We start from the raw sequence: 26,559 nt of genomic DNA on the forward strand, positions 1-26,559 counted from the left end.
GCTTCAGTCACCGGAGATTTCCCTTCTTCTCTCAGGCATGATCTCGCGCTGTCTACTTGTATAGCCACCCCACTCAGCTCCTGCCAACCCGCCGTCCATCCCGACTGGCCCTATTTCTCGCTCATCCCCCGCTTCCGCACAATCTCCCCCTCGTCTCTCTACCATGGCGGCCAACTCGATCAAGCTTTTGACTGGTAACAGTCACCCCGAGCTCGCAAAGCTTGTGGCTGATCGGTATGAACACTCGATGCCACTGCCTCAGAGGCGGTCGTCTTGCTGAAATCTTGAACCATTGGACTAACGGGTTACCCTTTGGGTGGGATCGACAGGCTCGGCATTGAGCTGACCAAGATCATGGTCCTCCAATACTCCAACCAGGAAACCAGTGTCACAATCGGTGAAAGTGTACGAGATGAGGATGTCTTCATCCTGCAGTCTACGCGGCCCAATGATATCAACGATGGGTTGATGGAGTTGCTTATCATGATCAACGCTTGCAAGACCGCCTCGGCGAGGCGCATCACAGCCGTCATCCCCAACTTCCCATATGCGCGCCAGGACAAGAAGGATAAGAGTCGTGCGCCGATCACCGCCAAACTTATGGCCAACATGCTCCAGACCGCTGGCTGCAACCACGTCATCACCATGGATCTCCACGCCAGTCAGATCCAGGGCTTTTTCAACGTCCCCGTCGATAACCTGTACGCTGAGCCCAGTATGCTGAAGTGGATCCGGGAACATCTGGATGTGAACAACTGCGTCATCGTGAGTCCCGATGCGGGCGGTGCCAAACGGTAAGGAAACGCAACATGCGACCCCCGCGCTATCTCCCACGACCCATCGTTGACCGGTTTTTGTTCAATGTTCACAGTGCCACCGGCATTGCCGATCGCCTGGATCTGCAATTCGCTTTGATCCACAAGGAGCGTCCTCGCCCCAACGAAGTGTCGCGAATGGTTCTTGTCGGAAACGTGAAGGACAAGGTCGCTATCATCGTGGATGATATGGCGGATACTTGCGGAACCCTTGTCAAGGCCGCCGACACTGTGATGCAGCACGGTGCCAAGGAGGTCAATGCCATTGTTGTCCACGGTATTCTCTCGGGTAAGGCCATCGAGAACGTGAACAACAGCTGCCTCAGTCGCATCGTTGTCACCAACACCGTCCCCCACCAAGACAAGAAGGAACTTTGCGACAAGATCGACACCATCGACATCAGCCCCACACTTGCCGAGGCCTGCCGACGTACGCACAACGGCGAGTCCGTCAGTTTCCTATTCTCGCACGCCGTATAAGTTCCTGTCCCGGGAAAACAATAGCATGGCGTGGAACTGGGGCTGGACTGGACTGGACTGGTTTGGTCGGGAAGAGTGCCGGAGCGGGTTATCTCTTTTTTTTTCTTGTCCGAGACGAAAGAAAATGGAACCCTCTAGCCTTCCTATTGTCTACCTTCCTTGCTTGCTAAGCTAGCTAGCTAGTTCTGCACCAGTTTGACTAACTATTTTTGGGCGTGGAGAGGTATGACATGAATCCCTTTATAGACCATTGACAATGGGGTCTTTTGATGTTTGTTCGTTTGTTTGCTACAACCCTTGAATGATTGAGATCGGAGTAAGGTGGCATCTGGTTTCCGTCTCACCGACAGATTATTCTTCTTTTCTTTTCTTTTTTTATTTTTAACGCGCCTACAAGACATGATGCATGCACGAATCCACCGGAGTGGAAATGGGAACAATGGAATAAAAAAAATGAGGCCAGGGAAAAGAGACCAAAAGTTTGCTGCGCCGATTTTTTGTTTTAGACCCAGACAAACAGAATTTGTTGTATTTTTTTATGATTTATTTTTGCACTGTACATAAGTATCCTCAATATCTCAATACCTTTTTCTTGTTCCTTATTTTGGTTGTGTCAGTTTGATAGATTGTTATCTAACTTATACATGGATTGATTCAGATAGGCTATAAGTAGATATCAATGAAAATAAAAACAAGATAGAAACAAACCACGGTTTCCAAGCAATCGTATGTCCAAAGCCCAGCTAAATATAGTGTAGACCATCGGGAGTTTATCCAGCCCAAACCCCAGACCTATAATAATATACAATGCGAGCCGAAAAAACGAGCGAGAAAGAAATATACTTGGGCAATCTCAGCCCCGCTCAACAATACCTATAGTTAGACACTGATTGTTATACAACCAACCCCGGAAACAAACTAACCCTATCAATAATCACTCAATCAACTAAATCATTCACGATATCCGGATTAGAAACCCAACCAGGCCAACCCTCGCCCCCTCCCAAGTACTTCAGTACATGCAAACAAGCAAACAATCGCAGCCGGCAGACAATCAAGACCCAAGCCACTCTGCAACCCTCGTCACACATGAGGTCCAGGGAGATAAATTGCGCAATTGGAACACCTGGTTTACTAGTCCAAGCAGGGTACAAGGAGAATCACAGGCGTGAGGAAACTTTTTTTTTTTTTTGAAAAAAAAGAAAAAAGCCAAAAGAAAAAAAAAAAAAAAAAAAAAAAAAAAAAAGAAATGTGAGGATGAAAAAAGTACGGGGTTATTCGCGTACTAGGTGTTATTCCCGATCCCTTGACCGTGGTCCTGGGGCAGGGAGGGTGGTACAAGATCTGTTTGCTTGGTTATTCCGGGTTTATATTATGTATGTGCGTAGATTTATGTTTGTGGAAGAGGGATTGATATCTTTGTGCTGTCGGGTGTTGATGTTAAGGTAGACAGACACCAAAGAGATACGATAGGACGGGTATAAATATAGCAAGTGGAAGGAGAACTTAAAACAGAGAGATGATATTCGCACAAAACAATAAGGAAGAGTTAAACAAGCATAGAGAATTCATTTCATTTCCTTTTTTGCGGAGCTCCCGAAAAGAAACCACATAAGTTACGCTTCCCCAGCCCCGTTGGAATCGTTAACCTGCTGTTCTGTCTCCATGGTCAAGGCAAGAGGAAAACCCCAAGAGACCGAAAGGAAATCGACCTTCAATCTTTGATAAAGATTTCTTCCCTTTCATTTCCACATACACTTCGTTTTGGTATGGAATATGGCTTTTCTTTTCTTTTTCATATGTAGATAAAAAAAATCTGCACGCCAAAGTCTCTTGTCATCCTGGGTCACACCCTTTGTCTTTCACCTGGAACTCAACAAATAAGAAAGAAAAAAAAAACCCTATTCCCGGTCCGACGCTGAGATTTTTTTTCCTAGCCATAATAGAGACGTAACCCGACCATTAAACCCCCGGTGAAAAGAACATTTACTTTCTCATCGAAGACGCCCTGCGCTTGCGGAGCTCGTCACGCTTGGCCTTCTCCTCGTGGACACGGCCGGCAAGGAGCTTAGCGTAGTCGTTACTGTTGGGGTCAGAGGTTAGAATCATTTCTAATGATATTCTTCTTTTGATACTTCAAAAGAAGAAGGGGGAAAGGGCGGCTTACGCAGCCTCGCGGGAAGCCTCAGCGCGGCGGCGCTTGATGGCGCTCTGGTGACGCTTGCGCTGGAGACGCTGGGGAGTAACCAGACGCTGGATCTTGGGGGCCTTGGTGTAGTCCTGCTTGCCCTCGCGGGTGACGGTACGGCGGATGACGAACTGGCGGACATCGTCCTTCTTGTCGAGACCGAAGAAACGGCGGATCTTGGTGGCACGCTTGGGGCCGAGTCTCTTGGGGACGACGGTGTCGGTGATACCGGGGATCTCACCCTCACCCTGCTTGACGATGCTCAGGGCGAGAACGGCAAGGTCGAAACCGGTGATGGCTGCAGAAAACTCGCGTCAACGAAAACCATTCTCTCTTTTCTTCCATGCGCAACGGGGGTTTCTATTCTCGGGTTGCGAACGTACCACCACGGACACTCTTGCGCTTGCGCTCTCCGGTGCGGCGGGGGCGGTAGCAGCTGTGGCCTTCGGCAAGGAGAAGACGGGTACGGGTGGGAAGGAGAACTGGAAGAATTATCGATGAGTCTCTGGTTTCAATGTTGTTGGTTGTTGGTTTCGTCGAGTCGGTCGGTACATACCACCCTGCTTCATGGGGAAACCTGAACAAAGTTAAATGTTAGCAAAACTGTTCCTTCTCGAGTCCTTGGCCCTGTTGTATCTCCGATTTCCGAAAACCCCAGCGTTCTTCCTTCGCCCGCTCACTTCATCCATCGGCATGATATCCAGGGTGTAAAGTCCAGTCGTACCTTGCTTATCGTTACCACCGGTGATCTTGAAGAGGTAACCCTTGAATTCGTCGCCGAGGGACTCGCCGGGAACCTGAAGATAACCCTGATCAGTCTCATGTTTTCCCGCAATGATCAAAATCGATGGTGTGTAGACGTCGGTGCCCATAAAACGAGGAGAAACAGAATTGAATCGTGTGTTTCTTCCGTTCGTTTGCGAAAGGCGCCTGGATGTGTGTTTTCAAGATTCAAGGGAAGGGTTGCTAACTTCGGTTCCCATGCGCTTCTCCATGAAGGGACGGAGCTTGCGCTCATCATCGACCTCGATGATCTTCTGCGACCCATTGGCCGGGTAGGAGATGTTGAGCTTCATCTTGACGGAGCTGCGCGGTCAAGACGGAGGGCGCGGGTTTGTCGACAGGTCGAGGTGTTCAGGATCTCGTCGGGGATTCGTCTTGTGGAATTTTTGGTGGTGTAGCGAGATTTCCCTGTGTGGGTGGCTGACTCATCCCGCTAGCCTGCCCGGGACTAGCGCTCGGTAGGGCTTCTTATGTCAGCCACTAGCACTTCTTCGAGACTAGCGCTCCTCTGGGTTCACACAGTTGCTGATGCCTGACAGAATAGGCTGCCAGGCACTGATGCCGCCCGGCGTCTTTTTCGGCTTCTTTCGTCTGCCGGACGGAGTCAGTCAGTCGTACTTTAAGGTGGTATACTCCGTAACCCCCTCTTTACTTCGGCCATGTGATATTCCTCCAGTTCTATGAAGCCCTGGATTCGTGCTCTCGCAATGTGACATAACTGCGGGATTATACATCCATCACCGACCGCGTACGTGGTGGCTGCTAGTATCCCGTATCCCGTACTACGGAGTCGAGTTATCACCAACGGCGGTTGCTTATCGGCGCCGGGCTTTCAGCTTGGGCCCCCAGCCCGCCGCACCCGTGCGTACTGCGCCTGCTACCATTGAACAGTGGACACTGTGTCCATCGTCAACCTGAACTACTTCCCCCATGCCAGTCAGACTCTCCCTACCCTGGCACACCGCCGCGGATGGCACGGAATACTCCGTCGATGGGCCAGAGATCGCATGGGGTTATCCAGCGACGCACGGGGTGAGAGACTAGAGGACTCCGTAGATGGCCGAATAGCGTCATCGGATGGCGGATGGGACCCGTCTGCTTACTTAGTGTCTGGCTCTCTTTGTCGGGCCAAGACAAACGCCATGGGGGGCTCGGATCGGTCGGTTCGCTGGCTGGGGACTGATCGTGTTTTGTTTATTTGATGTTCATTTTTATTTTTGCTGATTATTACTCCGATGGATGCTACGAGGTGCAGGCTCGATGGAGATGTTGATAGTGGAGGAGGCAGGCTGACGCAAGAGCGCACGCGACGGGTTAACCAATCCGGTTTGGATTGACTTGCCGCAGCCTTATGGAGAATTTCATGCCGGGAATTTTAAGAAGGAAAAAAGAAAAGGGAAAAGAAAAAAAAAAAAAAGGAGGAAAGGGAGGGAAATGCAATACGGGGTAAACAATAATTCAAATCAGAATTCGATCTATTTCGGTCCTGCTGTCAGAGCAGAAAAATCAAAGGTTGGCGGTTCGCTTTCTCGCCCCCATCGCCATCCACGTCTTGTATCGAACACTGCCATCTCTCGGATCTCTGACTGTAATCTCTGACCCTCGGACTCTCCTTTTTTTTTTTTTTTTTTCTTTCTTTCTTTCCCTCTTCTCTCTCTTCCTTCCCTGTCTCTCCTCCTTTTCCCCCTCGCGGTTTTCTTTTCCATCCCCCGTCTGTTCAGGGATTTATTCCACACCAACGCTATTCTTGCCCGGGAGGAGAAATCTTTCGTTGCCTTCTCTCTCCCCACCCACTTGGGCTTGCCAGCGCACGCTAGTTTCTCCTGACTCTGCATCCTACCGTCGGAGATACGCGCTTATCCTCATCTTCTTTTGATTCAGGGGAACGTTCCATTTGACCTGATTCAGCTCCTTTCGTTTCCATCTTGACTGACGACTTTTTCTTTTTCTATTAATCTTATTTTTTTGTTGCCTTCTAGCCTGTGGAACGGCACACCACAGCGGGTCGGGCCTAACGTTCACCAAACCGACGGATGCAAGCAGCAGGCAAAAGAAGCTGAAGAATCAGAACCAGGAAGTATAGGGAGTCCAGCTATCCAGCTGATCAGTCGACCGCCTCCGCAACAACTATACCGCCATCCGATTTGCCCTGTCGCACTTTCATTCTTTTTGTGTCGCAACCATGATTCTCTCCTCGATGCGACTGTTCAACAAATTCCACGCCGTCTGCGCCTTAGCTGTGTGCAGTATCCTTCTTTCGGCATGGCTTCTCGCCTCGCAACACTACTACCGCCGAGTGGCCTCGACCGACCCCGCAAATGGCTTCCGCGCCGCTAAGACTTTCGACCGGAGATTAGTGGTCTTTGGCGATTCGTGGAGTGACGACAACAATGGAGGTGATGAAGTTCAAGGGTCCGTGTGGACAGAATGGCTTTGCTCGATGGTATGGAAACCTGCCTGACTGGAGAGAGAAAGAAAAAAAAAAGGAGAAAAGAGAGACAAACGACCAAAAGTCAAACACAAAAACCAAGTTGATGGCATGCGCTAATACCCAATTTTTTAGTTTTCGTGTCACCATGAAAATCTGGCAGAGACAGCCAAGTCGCTCCGCGGCACTCAGATTGGCTCGGTCGTGGATAACTCTGAGCTCTCAGGGATCTTGCTCAGCCTGTCCAAGTCGCCGGTGGCGGATTTCAAAACGCAGATGAACCGGTGGACGGCTGCGGAGTCCCAGGTATTGGAGGAATTGGCCGGCGACGAAGCCGCCATCGCCAGTCGCTTGAATCACACCATAGTGGCCGTGTCCTTTGGAGTGTGGGATGTCTGGAACATGATCGGGAAGGACTACGACAGCGCCGTCAAAACCGTCGATCACAGCGTGGAGACCATTATGGACCAGTTGGACTCGTTGTCTCGGGCTTTGGGCACGGACGATCTGAAGGTCATTCTGACGCTGGCGCCAGATGTGACCTTCCTGCCTGCATTCAAGGGCGCAGCGGAGCAGCGTGTCACTCGCCACAAGGACACCGTCCGGGTCGCGGAGTACTGGAACAAAAAGCTCCGGGAATCGGCCGAAAAATGGGACCACGGCTTGATCTACCTCTTCGACACCAATGCATTCCTGGTGGATCTGATCCGGGATCGGCAGCTTTATGACGCCGGCATTGAGGAGCCCAATGGACTTGGAAAGAACGCTGACCCCGGATGGGAAAACGTCGACGACTCCTGCGTCGAAAACGGCAAGCAGGTAGTGATGACATCAGAGGTCAAGCGATGTGAAACTCCGGAGAAATATCTCTTCTGGTAAGAACAAGGGCCTGACAGGCTTCCCCCATTGACTCGATCTAGACTAACGCGGATCCTTCAGGAACGATATGCATCTGGGCCCGTCAGCCCACCGTCTCATGGGCACCGAGGTGTTCCACGGAATTGAGAAGATGTGGCTCAAATAAAAAAGAAATCGATCAGAAATCAAAGCAAGACCGTCGGCTGTTCATCACCCACAACGGATGGGATTTATCCGATTCCAAATGTAAATTGCTCCCCGATCATGGTGTGCGCGTTTTTTGTACATACAGTAAAAAGACTAGGATGGCGGCTGGTTCCCGAATTCCTGACCCGATCAAACGCGCGGAGGTGTGTGAGAGAGCGAGACAGGGCACGAGCGAGCGGCCGAAACAGGGACGCGCGCAGTCCATTACTGGTGAGCCCGCAAGGCAGTCCTTTGTACAGCCGATCTGACCTAATGTGTCTAAGACTTGGCTTTTGGGAAGCCAATCTGGGGCTTGGAGGGCGTTGTGTCATTTGTGGCTTCGCGAGACAAAGTAGCCTTCCGAATTAAATGAAAGGATCATCAAAGACAAAGCCCAGTTGCATACCAATAACATTTCATCTCCAGCTCAGGACACCACACAGAAAAGGGAGGATAAAAAAAAAAGAAGAAAAAGAAAAAAGCAAAAGATTTCCGGTCGGGGAATTGTCAAGGTGGTATGTCTCATCATCTCCCAAGGGAGAGGAAAGGGAAAAGTGACATCTGCACATCGTCGATTGCAACGTGATTGTGGAGCGGATCGGAATGCGATCGCCGAAAAGGGATCGACCCAAGATGACAGGGGCTGCAACATCAACGTGTCACTGGCAAAGGGTCCTCTTTTTTTTTTTTTTTTTTTTTTTTTTTTTTTTTTTTTTTTCTATCTGCATTATTCTATCTCCCCGGGCATCTCGGGGATTCCGATGAGAAGGGTGGATCATGGAAAGGGAAGAAGACCGAAGGAAGAAGAAGAAGAGAAGGGGAAAGTTCCTTTTCTTTGTGAGGATGACGGAGGGATTTGCGGCGCAGGTGTCTGTGGCCGGATCAGCCTGCCTGCCTTACGGACCATGTCGGCCGGATTGCCGTCGCTGGGTTCATTTAATTAGAGGATGATTTCCACCTCGTTTGGCTTCTTTGTTTCGACTAATGGATGGCGTAGGAACGAGGTCAGCGGTACCTCCTCGCTGGGAAATAGTCTGCGGCACTTGCCTGAGCGGTGCTAGTGAAAGAAAGAAATCGTACTTCCTCAACGAGGGAGCTCCGGGTCGAGCTCACCTGACCCGATCAGGCAAGTGTCACTGGCCGGGGCGGGGCGTCAATCATCGGGGAGTGATGGCCGCCCTGCCTGCTGATTGGCCCGGGACCCCTGCAGCACACCGCATGCGGGCGCCGGACAGACAAAGGAAAGCTAAACCCAAACATTGAAACAATACCTTCCCTTCTTTCTCTTCCCTGCGCCTTCCCTGTTCTCTTCCCCCCCTCTGCCTCCACTCTGCGTTCAGTGTCCGACTGGCAAATCCAACGCTATCCCGTTTCGTGGGAACGAGGTTGAAAGGAGGGGAATCGATGGATCGATTGCTCTGGACTGGTCCAATTGTGGCTGACTCTTTCGCCTTTCACCTGTTGCCAACCAACTGCACTGCGTTGGTGTCACTCGCTAGTCGGCATACCATGCGGTCCTTTTTTTTTTTTTTTTTTTTTTTTCCCCTTCCCTTCCTCCTGTTCTCCTTTCTCTCCCTGTCTCGTCCCCGAGAGGTTCCTAGGTACCGAACGTTGTATGTGTCATTACACCATTGCACTTGTACCTGGCCCCAGCTCCGGTACCTTTGGTTCACCTCGTCCATTTGGCCCTCTTGCATGCACCCGGTCTCGGAGTCTGCTCCAATAGTTCCCCAGTCATCGGGATCTAGGTGAAATTGCTACCTCCCCTACCTAGCTACCACCTCTTCGCCGTATTAGTTCCAGGTGATGTTCCATTGTTCGAATTTTCATGCTCCAATTAATTGGACAAAAATCCTTTTCTTTTTTTTTTTCTTTGACGAAATAACCAACAGCGTGTCAGTATTGGGAAAAGGTGGTGGGGGCACCCAAGGGGAGGGTTCCGAGGGGATGTGATTAGTTGTGTTAGTATCCAGCCAGAAGAGACAAAGAAACCCGGTTCCTTAGGCTGGTTCAGGAGGAGGGGGCGAGCAGAGCAAGGCCAGGCAGGGTCATTAAATGGCACCAAACATAGATTTGCAACAAAGCACTTGAAAAAGCCAAATCCTGGCTTTATCATCGGCCTCCCTCCCACCTGGTTGGTTCGGTCTGAATAGAAACATTGTCAAAGAAGAAAAAAATAATAATAACAAGCCATATTAAAATTTAATTTAAAAAAAAATTGGAAAATAACACCAGAGAAAAAGACAAGGAAAAAAAAGAAAAGAAAAGAATAAGATAATAAAGAAAAAAAAAAAAGAAACCTAACCTGATATCTTTTGGAGCAGACAGAAAAAAAAAAGGGCTTCTTTCCTGCGTCAGGATTCGCTCTCTATAACCTTATATCTTGTTTCTTTCTTTCGCCTCGTTCCTTTTTTTTTATTCTCCCTTGTCCTGGTCTACTCTGCTATAATCAGCTGCTTTCATCTGATGACCCCTTCTTTCAGCCCGTCAATCCGATACTCTTGCCAGCAGAAGAGGGGTCTGACTATTCTTTCTTCCATTCTTAAATGTCTTACGATCGAGTTCTCCCCAAGCCGGCTGCTTTACATTATGATTCTCCGCAGGCCACTCTTTCCAGACCAACAAGTAATCTTCTCGAGCACAAGATCATGAACGACGAGACCTCTCAACTGTCCGCGATGGATCATCATGTCGAAAGCATGCCTGTCGGGGCTTCCTGTCGCTATCCCACCGACGGGTTGCCGCAAGTTCATCTGTCCTCCATCAACCGAGCTAAGATCGCCTTGAATAAAATCGCGTCCAGTGCTCCGTTCGAGCCTCCAAAGCCCAAGACCATTCCCTTTCGAGAACGCACTTCAGCATCGGAGCGCTCTTCTTCTTCCAGCCCGGTGAAGTCCACCGCCTCTAGGGAGCCTGTCACGCAATTCTGTCTCTGTCAACCGGACCCCAAGATCCCTAGACCTCGCAATGGTAAGCTTCACGGTTACCTTGGATGAGCCTATTTATATCACTTGGACTGCAGAAAGCTAACCTTTTCTGCAGCCTTTATCTTGTACCGCCAGCACTATCAAGCATCGGTAGTGGCACAAAACCCAGGTCTTGCCAATCCCGATATATCCAAGATTATTGGAGAGCAGTGGAGAAAGCTTCCTCAAGAAGTTAAGGACGAATGGAAGTCCCTGGCGGAGGTAAGAGGATTGAATGGCAACCTGTTTCGCCTATGGTCATGCTCACAAGCACGACAGGAAGAGAAAGCCCGTCACCAACAGCAGTATCCCGAGTACCGATACCAACCTCGCCGCTATGGTCGGGACGGCAACATTCGAAATGTGAGCTCTGGCATCAGTCATAACCCTCCCGGTTCTACGGTCTGCAATCGCTGCGGTGGCCGGGTCATGAACCCACCGGTGTCTCCGGAAACGCCTTTTACCCCCAACGGACCATCGAATCTAAATGGGTCCACCTCGCAGCCGGATTCAATCACCGTCCGCAGCTATCAATGTCGGACAAAGGACCCCGATCGAGCTCCAAACCCTATTAAGATAGGAACGAGCGGCGCCGAGCCACTTCCACCTCGTCGAGGTCATTGGGAAGAGAATGGGAGTCGGTCTCCTGACTCGAAACGTCGCCGATTTAACCCCCAAGGGATGTTTAAGCCCGGCATTCATCGTGAAAAAAGCCCAGACACTCAATACCCGATATCACCGTATACGCCTCGCGCGGATACAAATCCTCGGGGCTTTCAGATGCTCCAGCCACCCCGGCCGTATAGACACATGAAAGATTATCCTACGCCGGACCCCAGCCTGAAGCTTCCGCCATTGCAACCGAGTGCGTCATCGGCCGGTAACATGACGCCAGTGACCCCCTTTTCCCAGGATAACCCGGCTAGTTTGGAGGCTACGGTGATGACCATTCCCTTTCTGAACAAGATCAAAGTTCTCGCCAAAATCTCGCCTCCTCTGGTACCGTCATTCCGCGAAAACGCCATACAACGGCGAGGACCCGTTATCGCCGTAGATGGACAGGACCCTGCTGCGGTGAGGATGATGGTCGACTATCTCAACCATATGCTGCAGAAAGAGGGAAAGTACCACACGCGGATTTTTGGCGGGCCCGACATTCGGCAGAGGGAGGGTTACTCCGAGTCTGGACAGATGGGAGACGCCGCGGTGGAGTATCTGAACACGATCTCCGTATGGCACCGCATTTCCGACGAGATTGTGAGCTTTATCAAGACCTCGCCTGGATCTCCGGAAACGAAGCAGGCAGAGGAGGGCGATAGTCCGCCGGGGGTGTCCCCGAAGGGCATCATTCCCAAGACAGCTGACATGCAAATCAGCTCGCCTGCCCCGCCCAGTGAGAGCGGATCGGTATCCGTCTCTTCATCGTCGGGAACGATGTCTTACTCTGTTCCGGTAGCCATCGTTCCTCGGTATCAGCTTACCACGGCAGACGCATTCGCTTGCTCGGTGCCTATCGATGACTCCTACGCGCCACTGGATCATTGGCAGTGGATGGCATCTCTCTGGCGCGGTTGTGTCGGACCGGACATCACCGTGTACATTCGGGAGTGTGAGAAAGACGAGACGGAGCGCTTTGCAGGGAACCCGGTTGAGGTACGACTGCAAGATGCGCGAACCGTTGTTGTCCGCCGGGGGGCGGGTTCCCCGAAAGAACTCGAGGAGAAATCCATGAAACGCGTTGGATTTGAAATTGAAGATTTTCTCACTCAATAATATTTAGTACGCTTTTTTCCTTTTGTTTTCTGTTTTTTTAGTTTTTTGGGGCGGGGTTTGTTTATTGCCCTTTTCTTCTTTTTTCTTGTCTTTTTCTTGGTGTTTTCTTAGGGATAGGCTCTTTGTTTTCTCGTGGTTGGTTAGCATTTGCAGCAAGGCTGTATGTGGGATTGGCTTTTTGATTACAGATTACCCACATGACGTTGATTTCAACCGGAGGCTAGTACCTACTTATGTTTCAATTTCGTTGAGATTGCGGTGTTTTTGATGCACAGGACTAGGACATGGCATACATATTTATTTTGTTACCGCGTTCATTAGTAGTACCTACATTTCAATTGTTCCTGCACATTTATTGGGTGTTTATTCAAGGAGTCTGCCGTAATGAGAGCTTTCCACTTGACTGGAACTGCATAAGAATTAACACGAGAATGTCTGAATCGGACTCGAGAACCTTGGAAGTGAAGTCGGGTTGTCTCTCGTATTGCCAGATTCACTTGAACTGCCGGCCTCCCCGGAAAGGAAGGCTGAAGGCGGTCAGCCCCCTGACCAATGGGCGGCCGTCGATAAACCGGGGCTGGGGCTGAGTCTTATCGCGGCTTACGTAAGTCAGGCCAGGCCGTCAAGATCATCTGCGCGACAAATTCCGTTTTCTTCGCTCGCTTTTCCTCCGTGAATGCGATTGCTGTGAGAGATGAGGCAGTGCCCCGGGGAGACACTGCAGCAGGGTATCCTGATTTAGAATGATGATGAATTGCAATTTATCCCGCTTGTCTTTATCTTAAACACTACTTCGGCTGCTCATCGTCAAGTGTCGGGAGTTCGTCCCGCGCCAATACCTACTACTACTACTCTATCCCACCCCTGCTTTTGTGTTCCAGCCTGACAAAAGACGCTCGTTTTCCTTGAAGTTCTTGTCTTCTTGGCATTTCCCAGCTTTTTTGCAAGCGTCCAGGGCGAAGAAGCTCTTTCAACATCATGACATCTCGGCATCGGTCTCCTTCCGCTCAGGAGTCTTCAACAGAGTCGGTGTCTGCCGTCTCTACTCCCGCGACTTCGGTGTCTGATCAGCTCACGAGGTCTCCGGTAGTGGGATTCCAGCCGCTAGTTTTCCCTGAATCACCACAGCCCGTGGCGTATGACCGGAGCGCATACATCCCAGTGGGTGTTCTGAGAAGGCACAACGGCCAAAGCACAACTTTGGTGGCGGCAGAGGACCGGGGGGACAACTATCCCCAGAATGAGGTCTCCTATCTAGAGGACAATCAATGGATATGGACCAGCATCTATGACTATCACAGATTTCCTGACTGGAGTTTTGTTCGTGTATACATTTTACCCGATGACAGAGGGCGCAGCGAAATTCCACGATCAAGCCCGTCTCTAAGGCGCGCGCTTAAGATCGTCATGGCTAGAATCGACCCGGGGCCTGCCGCCTGGGCCGGCTACGTGCCTCCAGACTGGATCCAGAATCCGAATCGGAATCAACATGTCAGTGAAAACTCACAAGATGAGTCATTGTGGTATATCTTCAATACCCTTAAGAACCCGGAGCCCAAGGTTGAGAACATGGAAAATCCATATGCGAAGAGCGCCATGGAGTCATTGCTGTCCGCTACTGTTCCTAGAAACCGTGGTGAAAACGGAACAACAACAAACGCCGTCCCTGCTCTCATGGGCCTCAAGACGTCGTTGCACCTATACCAGCGCCGTTCAGCTGCCACCATGGTTCAGCGAGAGGCGCAACCGGCGCAGATGTTGGATCCAAGGCTGCTGACATATACCACTCCAACAGGGCTAGAGTACTACTACGACAAGGAAGAAGGCACTATCGTTCGCGAGAAAAGGTTGTACTCAGAGGCTTGTGGTGGTATGCTAATCTATCATCTCCTGGTTCATTTTTGGCCAAATTCTGATCTTGTTTTTTTTACTAGGCATTCTTGCAGAAACCATGGGCTGCGGAAAGACTTTGATCTGTTTGGCTGTCATCCTGGCGACACGTGGACATTTCCCTCAAATCCCCTTGGAGTATCAGGAGATGACGAACCCTGTCCGTGAGAAAACAGCAAGTCTGGCCCAAATGGCAGCCGCAACTGCAGGTCGGTTCTCGCTGCCGTGGAAAAACCAATTCACGTCGTTGGGCCAGGAAGGCTCGTTTTACACTACATGCATCAAGGCTTGCGAAGAAAACTGCGGAGAATACACCATCCCACCGCCGCCGGCAAGACACAACAGCAGAAATGGAGTGCCCTACCCCAGACCTTCCCCCTTGCGTCTCCGCTTATGCTCAGCAACCCTGATAATTGTGCCCCCTAATCTTGTGAATCACTGGTTGAATGAAATTCAGCGTCACACCGAAGGGCTCAAGGTATGCGTTTTACGCGACAGCTCCGATGCGACCCCTTCCCCCGAGGTTCTTCTACAGCAGGACATTGTTTTGTTTTCGCGAATTCGCTTTGAAAGAGAAGCGGGCGACGCGCTACATATCAGACGTCAATCAGGAAACCTCGAAGACTCCCCCCTGACCCGAGTCCACTGGCTTCGGATCATTGTCGACGAAGGTCACAATGTGGCTGGCCACGGACACCGTACCAACATGGTGCATATGATTGATAAACTTCACGTCGACCGCCGGTGGATTGTGTCGGGAACACCGTCTAGCGGATTGTACGGGGTGGAGGTTAGCCTGGCTTCGCAGGAAACGAACACCAGTGACACAGACGTAACCGAGGCCACCACAGCCGTGCTTGACGGGAGGAGAAGAACGGGAAATTCCGTCGATAGCGAGCTCAAGGATCTTGACAAGCTCAAACTCATCGTCACGCAGTTTCTTGATGTCAAACCATGGTCGAATTCCCGCGCCAACGATCCGGCCAACTGGACCAAATACATCAAGCCCGTTGGCGAGGATGGGAGGCGCCGGAAGGCACCCTCGCTTCGTGCCACCCTGCAGGGGCTGGTGGTACGGCATCGGATGGAGACGATCCATAACCAAATCACTTTGCCGCGGTTACACAACAAGGTCGTACATCTCGAACCAACCTTCTACGACAAGCTGAATTTGAACCTGTTCATTTTCATCTTAGCGGTCAATGCGATTACGTCGGAACGTAAAGACCAGGACTACATGTTTCATCCTCGCAATCGAAAGCATCTGACCACGCTGATCAGCAATCTTCGACAGGCTGGCTTCTGGTGGGCAGGCTCCGACGGAAATCTCTCCGGGACCATCGACACCGCCCAGAAGTACCTGGAGAAGAACCGAGAGCAGATGGCCGAGGTCGACATAGCTTTGTTGACAGATGGGGTCCGCATTGCCCAGAAAGCACTTGCCTGCGAGAGCTGGAACGCCTTCAATGAGTTCCACGAACTAGGAGTCTTCCTCCAGGATTTCCCTTCGCACGCTCGAAGCCTGTGGGCGCTGACCGAATCTCGATCGCATCTGGAGCCGCTTCTCGTCGGGATTACTCAGGCCCACCACGCCCAGAGATTCATCACCGCACATTTGGACTCCTTCGATCCCGCCGAGGGCCTCGCTGGCGCCGGGATTAAAGTTCGCCATCAGCTCCAAAAGCGAAAGGAGCAGGGCTCGGAGCTTGCCAGTCCCCACAAGTTTACCCCCGATAAGCCCATCACCACCCGGTCGCCCAAGAAGACTTACCTTAAAGGGCTCTTTAAAACCCTGCCGACGGAATCTCCGCTTGCGAAGACCAAGCTGGTCGCAACGGCCTCCGCCAAGCTGACATATCTGCTCGAGCGGGTCCTCCATCTACACAAGGAAGAGAAGATCATTATTTTCTACGACAACAACAACTCGGCATTCTGGATCGCCGAAGGACTCGAGCTCCTCGGAGTCGAGTTCCGTATTTACGCCAGCACTCTGAAACCCGCTCAGCGGGCCGAATACCTCGCCACGTTCGAAGGAACCGAGGACATCCGAGTGCTTCTGATGGATCTGGGACAGGCGTCTCACGGGCTGCACATCGCCAGCGCCTCGCGCGTGTTCATCATCAACCCCATCTGGCAGCCCAACGTGGAAAGCCAAGCCATCAAGCGAGCCCACCGTATCGGGCAAACCCGCCCCGTGTTCGTCGAAACCCTCGTCCTGAAAGACACCCTCGAGGACAAGATCCTGCGCCGCCGAAAAGCCATGTCGGACAGCGAGATCCAGCATGCCGAGCGCGACCTGCTGGACGATAAAAAAATGAGCGCCATCATCCAGAACGAGCACTTCATCCCGATGCCCGAAGACGAAGACCCTGCGTCCGCGCACCTGGCGTTCTTCAAAACCCCCTCCGGGTTCTTTGACCGCCATAAACTGTCTATCCCTGATGACGGAGACGACAACAGCAACATCAAGACCCCAGAGGTCCGCAAAACCCCATCCAAGCGTAAAAGGGCTGCCCCGGCCGCTCTCGACTTCGGTGCCGAAAGCTCCTCGGGACCAGACCTCTTGACTCCCCAGCGACGCAGGTCATCCGCGGAGCCGGTCCTCTCTCCGAACGGACTCCTGATGACCCCGTCGCGACTGCGCACGAAATCACCCTGGTCCTCGCCGTCGGTGATCAGCTCAACGGACGACCATGGCGGTAGTACCGAGGACACTGCTGAATCGAGCCAAGGGCCGAAGAAAAAGAAGAAGAAGACGGTATCTATTTTCGGGTAAGATTTCTTAATGTCAATTTTCGGGGTGTACACCATTTGTTTCGGGGTGGGATGATATATGGAATGGATGAGTGATTGTCAAATGTTCACACTGGATATTCTGAATATTTGTGAGTAATTAAGATGGAGGCGAACTTGGAGCGGAAGTCACAGATTAAAGAGATTTCGATTTCGGGATTATGTACGCAGTCAATACAAGGGGTTAAAAGCAGATCGAAGATTGTCCATGGATTTTTCTTGATTAATTCCTTCCACGACCAAGGTAGAAGTCCACGCAGTGTAAATATCAGATAGCGAAATGATGACAGAGACAGAAGTACACTGTCGAACAAAGTGGACCCAGAGTGGGTCAACCACTTTATGAAGTGTTGGCTATCCAAAGATCATCTATCTTAAAGTGACTCCGTGCCCGGAGTCCGGAGTAGATTTCTTGGAAACTTATATAAATGGAGTTGTACACGCGAAATAATCAACTAACTCAGTACATCAGAATAGAATAAAAAGCTATACCTACTATCTGACCTCCAACCCCATCATCACCAGATCTTTAAAACAAGCCCCAAGCAAGTTATGACGACAACAATAACATGCTACAGATAAACCCCGATAACGATACCGATAAAGCCTGGTTATCACCACGTGATGCCCCTCCATCGCTCTCCTCTCCGCTCCGCTCCCCGCCGCATTTCTCAAACCCCCTCCTCGAGATAGATCGCATCGGCACTAGTCCCTGGGAAATCCGAGACCAGGAGAGCAGAAATGGCTACGATAATCGGGATCTCGGGGCCTTCCTCATCGGGCAAAACCACCCTGACGAGACTGTTGCACCGGATCTTCAATTCCACCTCCCCAACAACCAGCGCGAATTCCAATGCCAGTGACAATGCCAACTCCAACCCTTTGAAAACATTCATCATCCACGAAGATGACTTCTACTTCCCTGATGACCGGTAATCCCACTCCATCCCATCCCATCCCAAACCCAAACCCACTCCAACCAAAGCCAACCAACGTACTAAACCCAACCCACCCACAGAATCCCCACCACCACCCTCCCCTCCGGCAAAACAATCCAAGACTGGGATTGCGCGGCCGCAATCGACATCCACCTCCTCAGCGCCTCTCTCACCTACGTGCGCACAAACGGGACCCTCCCGCCCCGTCTCCTTAGCAAAGAAGACCAGAACGAAGTCAGCGACTCGGGCGTGTCCGAGGACGTGGTTCTCGGGCTGCGGAGGAGTGTCCAGGAGCGGATTGCCGCCCGGCGCGGGGGTCAGCGCACGGTGGCGTTTCTGGAGGGGTTTTTGCTGTATGCGCCGACGGGGATAGCGGAGGCGGAGGCTGAAGGGGAGGGGGAGGGGCATCCGTTGCGAGACGTGCATGGGTTGATTGATGTGCGGTTGTTTTTGCCGGCGCCGTATGACCAGGTGAAGAGGAGGAGGGAGAGTCGGAGTGGGTATGTGACGATTGGGCCGGCGCCGACGCCGACGGCCACGACGAAGGAGAGCGCGGGGGAGGAGGAGAGGGGGGAAGTGGATTTGGAGGGGGAGGATGATCGGCCGCCGCAGAATTTCTGGACGGATCCGCCGGGATACGTGGATGATATTGTGTGGCCGCGGTATGTGCAGGATCATGCGTGGTTGTTGCTCCCGGAAGGTGAATCGGGACAGGGAGATGCGACTAGCTGTCTTGGAGTCGATCCTCAGGAGGTGGTTAAGCTGGTGGGACAAGGCGTTAATGTGAGGACCGATGCTGGAGTTACGGTGGCACCCGGTCAGGGAGATATACCGATGGTGGACATCCTGCAGTGGGCAGTGGAGGAGGTGATGAAATATCTGGAGACTTCACAATAGAACGAGTAGACCAATTTCAGCTGCATATCACATGTGTAGGTATCATTGGATATATCCTAATCGATTTATGCAGATTTAGCATCATCTTGTCATGCTCCATAATTCAATAACCCTGCCTGTTGTACTGGTAAAGATCTCACCCGAAGAAAGAAAAGCAAAGAAGACCATCCACCTCAGGATCTGCGGTTGACAGGCCCTTTCCATCCGAGCCAATGGTCGATCCTATCTCTGAAAGAAAGAAGTTCTGCGGCCTTATTGTCTCCGAGGTTCGCCTCCGCGTCCCCATTATCGCCATCTGTGCTCTCCCGCACCGGCCTTTCCATTTGATTGTCGCTATCTGCTTCGATGAAATTGAGCTCGACTGTTCCCCCAGGTGTGATAATAGTACTGGGGTCTTCTTTGAAGATACTATCGTCAAGACAAGCGCTTACGTTCTCGACCATCGTTCCATTTCCACCACACATTTTGCTCAAATCCAACGGATCTGATAGGTTTTGAACAGAGCTCAAGACCCCAAAGCCCGCATCTCTCACAAAGAGCCACACCACTCCCAGTAGGACACATGCAGAGCCTAAAGCTAGCATGAGATGCTTCATGCGTGAAAGTATCCATTGGTACGGGCGGGATATGAACGACATGGCAGTTACTATGCAGCCTTTGGTATGCTGTAGGATCTTAGCTCCGAGAGTCGACATCAACAAGCGAAACAGAATAAGAGCGTCAGGGGCCTCGTAGTGATCAGGACTGAAGGGGTCGGGACCGAAGGTTGCTTTTTTATCGGAAGCGTGATTTTCCTTGTCAGCATCGATCTCCTCGCGTGCTAGCTGCTTGGTCTTATCTCCAGTAACCTCAAAGAGTCCTCTACTGCTCAATTCAGTAAATGTGTCACGCAGATGATCCCGACTGCCTTTTAAGTATCTGGGGGATGCCGGGTAGATGCGAGGAAGCCAGTGAACGGCATGTCGATCAGCTGATGGAATGGACCATGTCAAACAGAACATTCCCAAATCCTTTGGTGAGCAGATCACTTGGACACGAGAAGTTCCAGCGGAGGCTGAATCGCCACTCGGTATTTTAATCATCGGCAGCCCTGCCTTTTGGTGCTCGAGTTTGCAGATGAAAAAACCATCTGGACCTCCGTCCACGTAGAAGGAAAAACCGCATTTATCGGAGCAAAGATAGCGCTGGCTCAATTTCAGCGAGCACATAGCATGATAGCTGATAGATTCATCGCTCTCTGCTTCAGAATTAACTACCGCATGATGGGCGATAACCTCTTGATCCACGATGAAGTTCTTGAGAAAGCCGTAAAATTTTCGACCACATACGCGCATTGAAATGATAAGGTTCCTGACACTGGTAAACTCAGCAAAGAAACAATCTTCCATCATCGTACAACGCTGCATATATTTAGTGCGGAATTCGAGACCACGGTCCTCCGGAAGAAGGAACAAGAAAGACCCGGTCTCTCCAGCCTGCAGACGAGGGAGCCCTGGCAGCAATATTGTGCTCCATCCTTTGACATAGTCATCATCCACGTAGACGGTAAGGTTGACGTCTATTCTGTAGGAGGCCTCTCGTGTTTTGCTGGAAAACTTCACAATGAGATCCCCATTGGAGAGAATCAATTTGGGGTCGGTCCAAGAGAACTCTATGAGTGGCTCGATCGCAATTCCATCGTCATCCTCGGTTGTCTCCTCGATCAAATAATGTTTCTCCCAAGTTCCAGGCTTGGAATTCGACTGCTTGGGTGTACTGAATAAGAGCGAGAGATTAGGTGATGCTGACAAGCCACTTGGGATACTTTCTTGGTCGTAAGGAGTATGAGCTTGAGGGTCTGGGGTACTGCAGAGCTTTTCCATCGTCGGAGTTTCCTGTCTCGGAGGTGTATTTGGCGACTCAACCACAGGGGTGGATAGCCCACAGGTATCCTTTGTGTTAGTCACATCACCTATCGCAGTCTCGCAATTATCCGAGTTTACTTCCTCCGGACGTAGCTCATCTTCACCGGTATCAGCGAGTTCTCTGTCTTCATGGGGTTGTGCTGCTGTCTCCAGCCAAGCCTTAAGACCGAGGAGTTTACCAGATTTGATACTTCCTTCTCCGAGTTTCGAAAATGAGCTCAGGGTCTTGTCGGTTTCATTGCTGGACGCTTGTCTCTTGTGAGTTGGCGTTCCATCCGAGGCTACTTCGGAATTCGTGAAGCATGCGTCCGCAGCACTCCTTTTCATCAATTGTGGCGAATGAGTCAGGTCTTCATACTCCGCAACATTGACGCACAAATCGGAGAACTTTGCAGAAACAGTGTCTTGGTACGTCCTGAGCTCTTTCATGAGGGAACGGCTTGGGAGGGGAGGCCCGTCTGGGGATGCTGAAAGGGCGTCTTCACTTTTGGGAGGTCTCTCAGCTGAAAAGCGTCGACCACCTTTTAATTTATCAGAATTCGAGATAGGAAAAGCAAACAAAGAACTGTTGTCATTCGATTCGTCCGATAAAACTCGCGCCGAAGCAGTCTTAAGAAAGATGGCTGAAGCTTTGGTGTCCAAAAGCCGCAGCTCTGTGTCCGGAGCAGACTGAACCTATCGATTCAGATCAGTACGAGGGTGAATGGAAAGCGAAAAGGTCCAGAGTCTAGCTACATCGAGAGATATCCTGAGTTTCACTGGACCCTCAAATTCCCCATCCCATGACCCAGAAATCTCAAGGTTGTGGAAATTTGGCGGCTGCACCGGTTTGGGGTCCATCCTGGCTTGCAGAGATGTACGGATTGGTCAAGAGAAAAGGAGCTGGCGGAAGAGAAAAAAGGAACAAAAGAGGACAGAGGAGAGGAAGAAGAAAGGGAGGGAGAGAAAGAAAGTGAGAGGAAGAGGAAGGAAGCAATGGATGCCCCAGGCAGGAGAGGGGGATGGTTTACGGGCATTTTCCACTTCATTTAGCTGCTGCCTTTACTCACTCAGCCGGTGGCAGAACAGTCAGATAATAATAAATCATGATGGATTCCAGAATCCTATCCAGCATGTCAGAGAGAACTGAGTTTGCTGGTCTTGAGGAAGCAAATAATAGTAATATGTACAGGGGGAAAAGCCAAACAACATCACCTGAATCAAAAGGCCGCACCGGATTGAGTGAAGAAAAGAAGAGAGAACAAAAACACCCCGCTAAGTAAGGGAATCCCTTTTTATGCCCCAAGGCGCCATGTATCCCCCAAAAACCAACCATTCTGTTCCCATAAAACATAAAATAAAACACCCATTCCACAGTCTATCCGGAATTTCTTTTTTCAAAATCACACCCAAGCGAAAAGGTAGTCGAATCCAAAACGTCCCACGCAGCACGTCACAATTCCAAGCCAACATGAAACAAAAACAGAGGGAGAGTAACGTATCGGAGCATTAGAACAAGAGCAAGAAAGAAAAATGAAAAGGAAGAGAGCCTGGGCAGGCCCGAGACAGCATCCAACCCACCCTGTCCCTCGGAGTTCAAGAGTCTCTGGGAAATTCATCGAGGGGTCTCGCTGGATGAGCCTGGATGATCGAAGGGCGTCTGGCCAGGTGCGGAACCATAACGATCTGCTTCGTTTGTGCCCATAGGTTGAGAGGGAAGGATCGGAGTAGCCGCTTGCGATGGTTGATCAAAGTAGCCCCGGGCCATAGCAGCACCGTTAGTCCCCTGGGGATAGTTGCCCCTCCGCTGCAGAGGAGGAAGGATTGTAGAGCTGCCTGGGTATTGTGCTCGCGGATACGCTTGAGGCATCATAGTTCCGGTGGAATCCGCTGTCTGCTCCAAAGAAAGGATCACATTCAACGGTCGTCAGCCATTTGTCCTTGAGAATTGGGGGTCGATGTGGTCCGTACGGGAGTACCTGTCGGATTCGCCATTCCCAGAGACTGCATCGTCGCCTGCTGACTGGTCCGGCTATGGCCCGCCGGGTCTTGCATCGGAGAAACCTGGGCCGAGGGGATACCGTATGAAATCTGCGCTCCGTGTAAGCCAGGTGCGTAGCCAGGAAATCCGAGCTCCGAAGACGTCACTGTACCCGTGGTTGGACTGTCAAATGACGTGGGAGTCGGTACGGGCTGAGGCTGACGAACCGCGTAATCAGGAACCCCCGCGTGGCCCGTGGGATACTGCATCATGGGAGTTCCATAAGTTCCGGGTTGGTTCGAGTACATGGTCGCAGCCTGCGGGTACGCCTCCATCTGACGCATTCGTCCATCGGCATCGTACATGCCCCGGTTGCCATAATCGATCGACGTGCGCTGCCGTTTGACGGGTCCCCCGTAGTAACCGTAATCTCGCCCTGCGGTTGGATAACCACCGAATGCATTTCCCGACATCTGAATCGCCGTACGATCTGGGGAGCGAGGAGGCAGCGGCTGAGGGAAATCCTCGGGTCGAGGAACCGGCCGTTTTCTGGCAGATAACCGGGTCAGCATCTTTGGATTCTTCGCAGAAGAGCGAGGGAAGAAGGCACCGCGGATTTCTCCCACTGCGCCTGCCTGCGAACTCACATCAATGTGCGGGGTTCTTTTCGGATCCTCAATTTCACGCCTTGGTCTGCAAAAGATCTGGACAAAAAGGTTGACTCCGCCATTCCCGGAAAGCTCTTAGGCGGCGATACTAAGAGAAGGGTTAGCATGCGCCGAGGAAGAACAACGGCCAAGCAAATGAAGAGCAAAAGCTCACCAGTAAAGCGCTCCGAGATGATCGATTTCAAATAATGCACCATGTCCCTGCACATGGTAATCAGCACCAACCGGTCCTGCTCATTCTGCTCGGGGGCGCGCATTCCGAATCCTTACCGGCGCATCTCAAAGAGTGTGAATTTCAATCGGTAGTCGCCCTCCACCTTCACGGACAAATCCCCAAAGACGAAGAATCCCCCATCTAGGCCCATTGCTGTCAGTCTCCAAACGTTTCCGCCTTTTCAACCCGGGGAAGTCCGGGATGCCGACTTACCGGTATTATCCACATCCTTCAGGCGATGGAGAGAGGAAACCAGGGTACCCGTCAAAGCTGTGGACGGGGACACGGGCACTGGAGTGTCTTCCGAGGCATCATACAAGCTGCAGCACATAAAATAGTAGGGACTTTGCAGATAATGTCTAGAGAGTCATCCTGGTTAGCGGACCACGAAGCCGACCTCGCTCGTTCAACGGCGGTGGCAACCTACTGCGAGAGATAAGTCCCTTCCTCTCTTACCCGGATTTGCACAATCGGTGGGGGATCCACTGGCTTGCGCTCTGTTGCAGCAACCGCCGATCACAAGTTAACCACAGCTGGCCAAAACGATGCGCGCAACACGCTTCTCGAGGCTCATTCGTCCGAAAACAACGGGTTCACGTACCTTTCTCTTTCCCACCAGCCACGCGCGCCCGAGTGGGCTGTTGGCGAATGTTCAATTCAAAATCAGAACTGGGGGACAGCATGATCAGCAGAAAGCCCTGGGCAGCTGCCAAAGAGGAGCAGGGAGGACAGCGACAGCCCAATAAATGTATGGAGGGGAGAAAGAGAAAGATAGATAGTATACACACCTGGGGGGATCGCGAGCAAGAGAGGCGTCCGCAAACGTCGACGCACTCATCAAGGCGAGATGGGCGGATCAAGAACCAGAAGAGGGAGGAACCAAAGAACCCAGGTCGGGAGATCCGTCAGAAAAGACCGTAGCGAACCACGAATAGATCAAATTAGGATAGACAGGGGAGGGGGGTGGACGGGTTGGAAAAGGGAAAGCAGTGGGAATAAAAGCGAACAAAGGACGGGGAAGAGCCGACGGGGATTGCGGCGAGGCCAAGGGTCGGACGAAGCAGAAGAAAAAAAGAAAAAAAGAATAACGAGAGCTTGGGAGGTCGCAAGGATGAGATAGTGGTTCAGCGAAGCACTAGAAGAAAGGAATGATACAAGGCAGTGGGGGGGTCGTGGAAGGGAAGAGGGGAGATGGGGTGGTGTTAAAGACGGACGCGACGGTATGATTGATTTGATTAGTTTAGGTAGGGTAGTTAGGTAGATGGGTTTAGTTTCGGAGAGCTCGCCCAGGGCCCAAGTATCCGGGGTGGAGACGGACCAGCTGCAGGATGCAGGAGTGCAGGAGTGCAGGTGTGCAGGAGCGGTGGTCGCAGTGGTAAAGTGGTCAAGTGGTAGGAGTGGACGAGTGGACGAGTGGACGAGCGCAACGGGAGGTTACTGAAAACGGCGACCCCCAAGCAAGAAGTCGTGAAGGTTGAGCAGACCAAAGGCGAGGCGAATCAACGATGGTGTCGTCAGAATGCAAGCGGCAACAGCCAACCGAGCACGGTTCCAGACAAACCTTAACCCGGCAGAAGTGCCTTTTGCAGCTGCCTTTGCTTGCGTTTTTCTTTTTTTTTCCTGTTCTTTTTTTTTTCTTTTTTCTTTTTCGTCCTCTCTAGCACGTCCAGTCGATGCTGCAATGAAACGTCACCGTTGGGGAAGTCCTGGAATAGAAAAGAAGAAAAAAAGAAAAAGAAAAAAGAAAAGAAAAGAAAAAAATCGGAGCTGCAGGAACCCCCCAATGAAACTTCCCGACCGTGTATACGGGGTCTTCCAATAGGTCTGGATCTAGGTCGGAGTCTGAAAAAAAAAAAAAAAAAAAAAAGAATAAAGGCCAATCGTAAACGACGAATATTCAAATCACAGCAGGATGATCAATAATAAATTGGGGAAAATAAAAAATAAAAAAATAAAAAAAAAATAAAGAATCAAAAATAATCAACCAAAGTCAAATTGTAAGGCCAAAGTGGCGGAAGTGAGGGCCAGCGATAAGACGAGAGCTGAACGATGGGTCAAAAAGTCGCCTCTTGACAGGCCACTGACGCACTGTGCGAGAAAATTCTGGTCCGAGGGGGGGTGAAAAAAATTATCAAATCAATTGTAGCAAAGAAAATCGATGCGAAATAAAATTTGTATGAGGGTCGACAAATGGGAATCCTCCAACGGGAGAAAAGAGAATTGGTTCGGAGGGGGGGATTTGGTCTGGAAACTCAACCACAGCTGAGAGAGCCTGACCAACTGATTAATTAGTGGAGCTGGACCAGAGCAAGAGAGCAACGCCGGCTACTTTTCGGCCGTCAAATGGTGTCCTTGCCGGCTCTGCTCGACCACGGTTGAGTAGGCGGGCTAATGGGTGTATCAGTCTCGACGATCCGACAGGAACCGCTGCGACATAGAGATGATGCGCACATTGGCAGCTTCCGCCGAGTCAGGATGACGTGCAAGCAAAGAGCTCCCTGCTCTTGCTGTGCTCTTCTGGCTTTCTCTCCGTCTTTCTCGAGGGGGGATCACGCGAGCGTCGAGGTCGTATCTAGTCCCTTCGTCTGGACCTAAAATGGATTGACGATTGAGATCGACCGACTGGGCATGAAATCCACCGCGTTCGCGGCAAATCACCACTCGCTTCCCCGAAAGAAAGACTCCCCCCAAACCCACAAGCGCAACGGTTTAGCCTCGTGCGCGCGGAGATGGTGCCGGCTATGCAAGTGATCAGACCCGTGTCTAGGCGCCACGCAGGGTCTCCGGTTCTCCTTCCTGACTCCAGAGCGAGAATCGT

General features: G+C 51.3%; 8 protein-coding genes across 8 annotated transcripts; 5 read left to right on the forward strand and 3 right to left on the reverse strand.

Annotated features, from left to right (window-relative positions):
- Nucleotides 1–163: 163 nt before the first annotated feature.
- Nucleotides 164–1,295, forward strand: P170DRAFT_421629 (ribose-phosphate diphosphokinase; the record flags this gene model as incomplete). Its single annotated transcript, XM_024847377.1, has 3 exons — nucleotides 164–234; nucleotides 330–794; nucleotides 872–1,295. The coding sequence occupies 3 exons, from the start codon at nucleotides 164–166 to the stop codon at nucleotides 1,293–1,295; spliced, it is 960 nt and encodes a 319-aa protein (XP_024710303.1).
- A 1,517-nt stretch (nucleotides 1,296–2,812) lies between these two features.
- P170DRAFT_432528 (40S ribosomal protein eS6) lies at nucleotides 2,813–4,839 on the reverse strand. Its single transcript, XM_024848284.1, has 6 exons — nucleotides 4,455–4,839; nucleotides 4,208–4,280; nucleotides 4,040–4,060; nucleotides 3,867–3,965; nucleotides 3,463–3,781; nucleotides 2,813–3,378 (listed from the first exon to the last, which is right to left on the reverse strand). The coding sequence occupies exons 1-6, from the start codon at nucleotides 4,557–4,559 to the stop codon at nucleotides 3,282–3,284; spliced, it is 714 nt and encodes a 237-aa protein (XP_024710304.1). The 5' UTR covers nucleotides 4,560–4,839; the 3' UTR covers nucleotides 2,813–3,281.
- A 1,624-nt stretch (nucleotides 4,840–6,463) lies between these two features.
- Nucleotides 6,464–7,718, forward strand: P170DRAFT_344416 (uncharacterized protein; the record flags this gene model as incomplete). Its single annotated transcript, XM_024843458.1, has 3 exons — nucleotides 6,464–6,709; nucleotides 6,830–7,569; nucleotides 7,634–7,718. 3 exons carry the CDS (start codon nucleotides 6,464–6,466, stop codon nucleotides 7,716–7,718), a joined length of 1,071 nt encoding a protein of 356 aa, XP_024710305.1.
- A 2,384-nt stretch (nucleotides 7,719–10,102) lies between these two features.
- P170DRAFT_398821 (putative HMG box transcriptional regulator) lies at nucleotides 10,103–12,827 on the forward strand. The gene is made up of 3 exons (XM_024846249.1): nucleotides 10,103–10,708; nucleotides 10,781–10,926; nucleotides 10,984–12,827. The coding sequence occupies exons 1-3, from the start codon at nucleotides 10,285–10,287 to the stop codon at nucleotides 12,475–12,477; spliced, it is 2,064 nt and encodes a 687-aa protein (XP_024710306.1). The 5' UTR covers nucleotides 10,103–10,284; the 3' UTR covers nucleotides 12,478–12,827.
- Nucleotides 12,828–13,164: 337 nt separating this feature from the next.
- P170DRAFT_505639 (DEAD/DEAH box helicase) lies at nucleotides 13,165–17,361 on the forward strand. The gene is made up of 2 exons (XM_024854306.1): nucleotides 13,165–14,347; nucleotides 14,412–17,361. Exons 1-2 carry the CDS (start codon nucleotides 13,456–13,458, stop codon nucleotides 17,141–17,143), a joined length of 3,624 nt encoding a protein of 1,207 aa, XP_024710307.1. The 5' UTR covers nucleotides 13,165–13,455; the 3' UTR covers nucleotides 17,144–17,361.
- A 469-nt stretch (nucleotides 17,362–17,830) lies between these two features.
- P170DRAFT_505640 (ribosylnicotinamide kinase) lies at nucleotides 17,831–19,036 on the forward strand. The gene is made up of 2 exons (XM_024854307.1): nucleotides 17,831–18,092; nucleotides 18,179–19,036. The coding sequence occupies exons 1-2, from the start codon at nucleotides 17,902–17,904 to the stop codon at nucleotides 18,993–18,995; spliced, it is 1,008 nt and encodes a 335-aa protein (XP_024710308.1). The 5' UTR covers nucleotides 17,831–17,901; the 3' UTR covers nucleotides 18,996–19,036.
- A 132-nt stretch (nucleotides 19,037–19,168) lies between these two features.
- Nucleotides 19,169–21,739, reverse strand: P170DRAFT_470436 (uncharacterized protein; the record flags this gene model as incomplete). Its single annotated transcript, XM_024852755.1, has 2 exons — nucleotides 19,169–21,574; nucleotides 21,635–21,739. 2 exons carry the CDS (start codon nucleotides 21,737–21,739, stop codon nucleotides 19,169–19,171), a joined length of 2,511 nt encoding a protein of 836 aa, XP_024710309.1.
- Nucleotides 21,740–22,362: 623 nt separating this feature from the next.
- Nucleotides 22,363–24,919, reverse strand: vosA. Its single transcript, XM_024843241.1, has 10 exons — nucleotides 24,530–24,919; nucleotides 24,343–24,410; nucleotides 24,169–24,238; nucleotides 23,955–24,100; nucleotides 23,798–23,882; nucleotides 23,682–23,728; nucleotides 23,507–23,615; nucleotides 23,087–23,408; nucleotides 22,850–22,969; nucleotides 22,363–22,772 (listed from the first exon to the last, which is right to left on the reverse strand). Exons 1-10 carry the CDS (start codon nucleotides 24,577–24,579, stop codon nucleotides 22,494–22,496), a joined length of 1,296 nt encoding a protein of 431 aa, XP_024710310.1. The 5' UTR covers nucleotides 24,580–24,919; the 3' UTR covers nucleotides 22,363–22,493.
- Between the last annotated feature and the right edge of the window lie 1,640 nt (nucleotides 24,920–26,559).

The sequence above is a fragment of the Aspergillus steynii genome, assembly GCF_002849105.1.
Source record: "Aspergillus steynii IBT 23096 chromosome Unknown P170scaffold_1, whole genome shotgun sequence".
NCBI classification, from domain to species: Eukaryota; Fungi; Ascomycota; class Eurotiomycetes; order Eurotiales; family Aspergillaceae; genus Aspergillus; species Aspergillus steynii.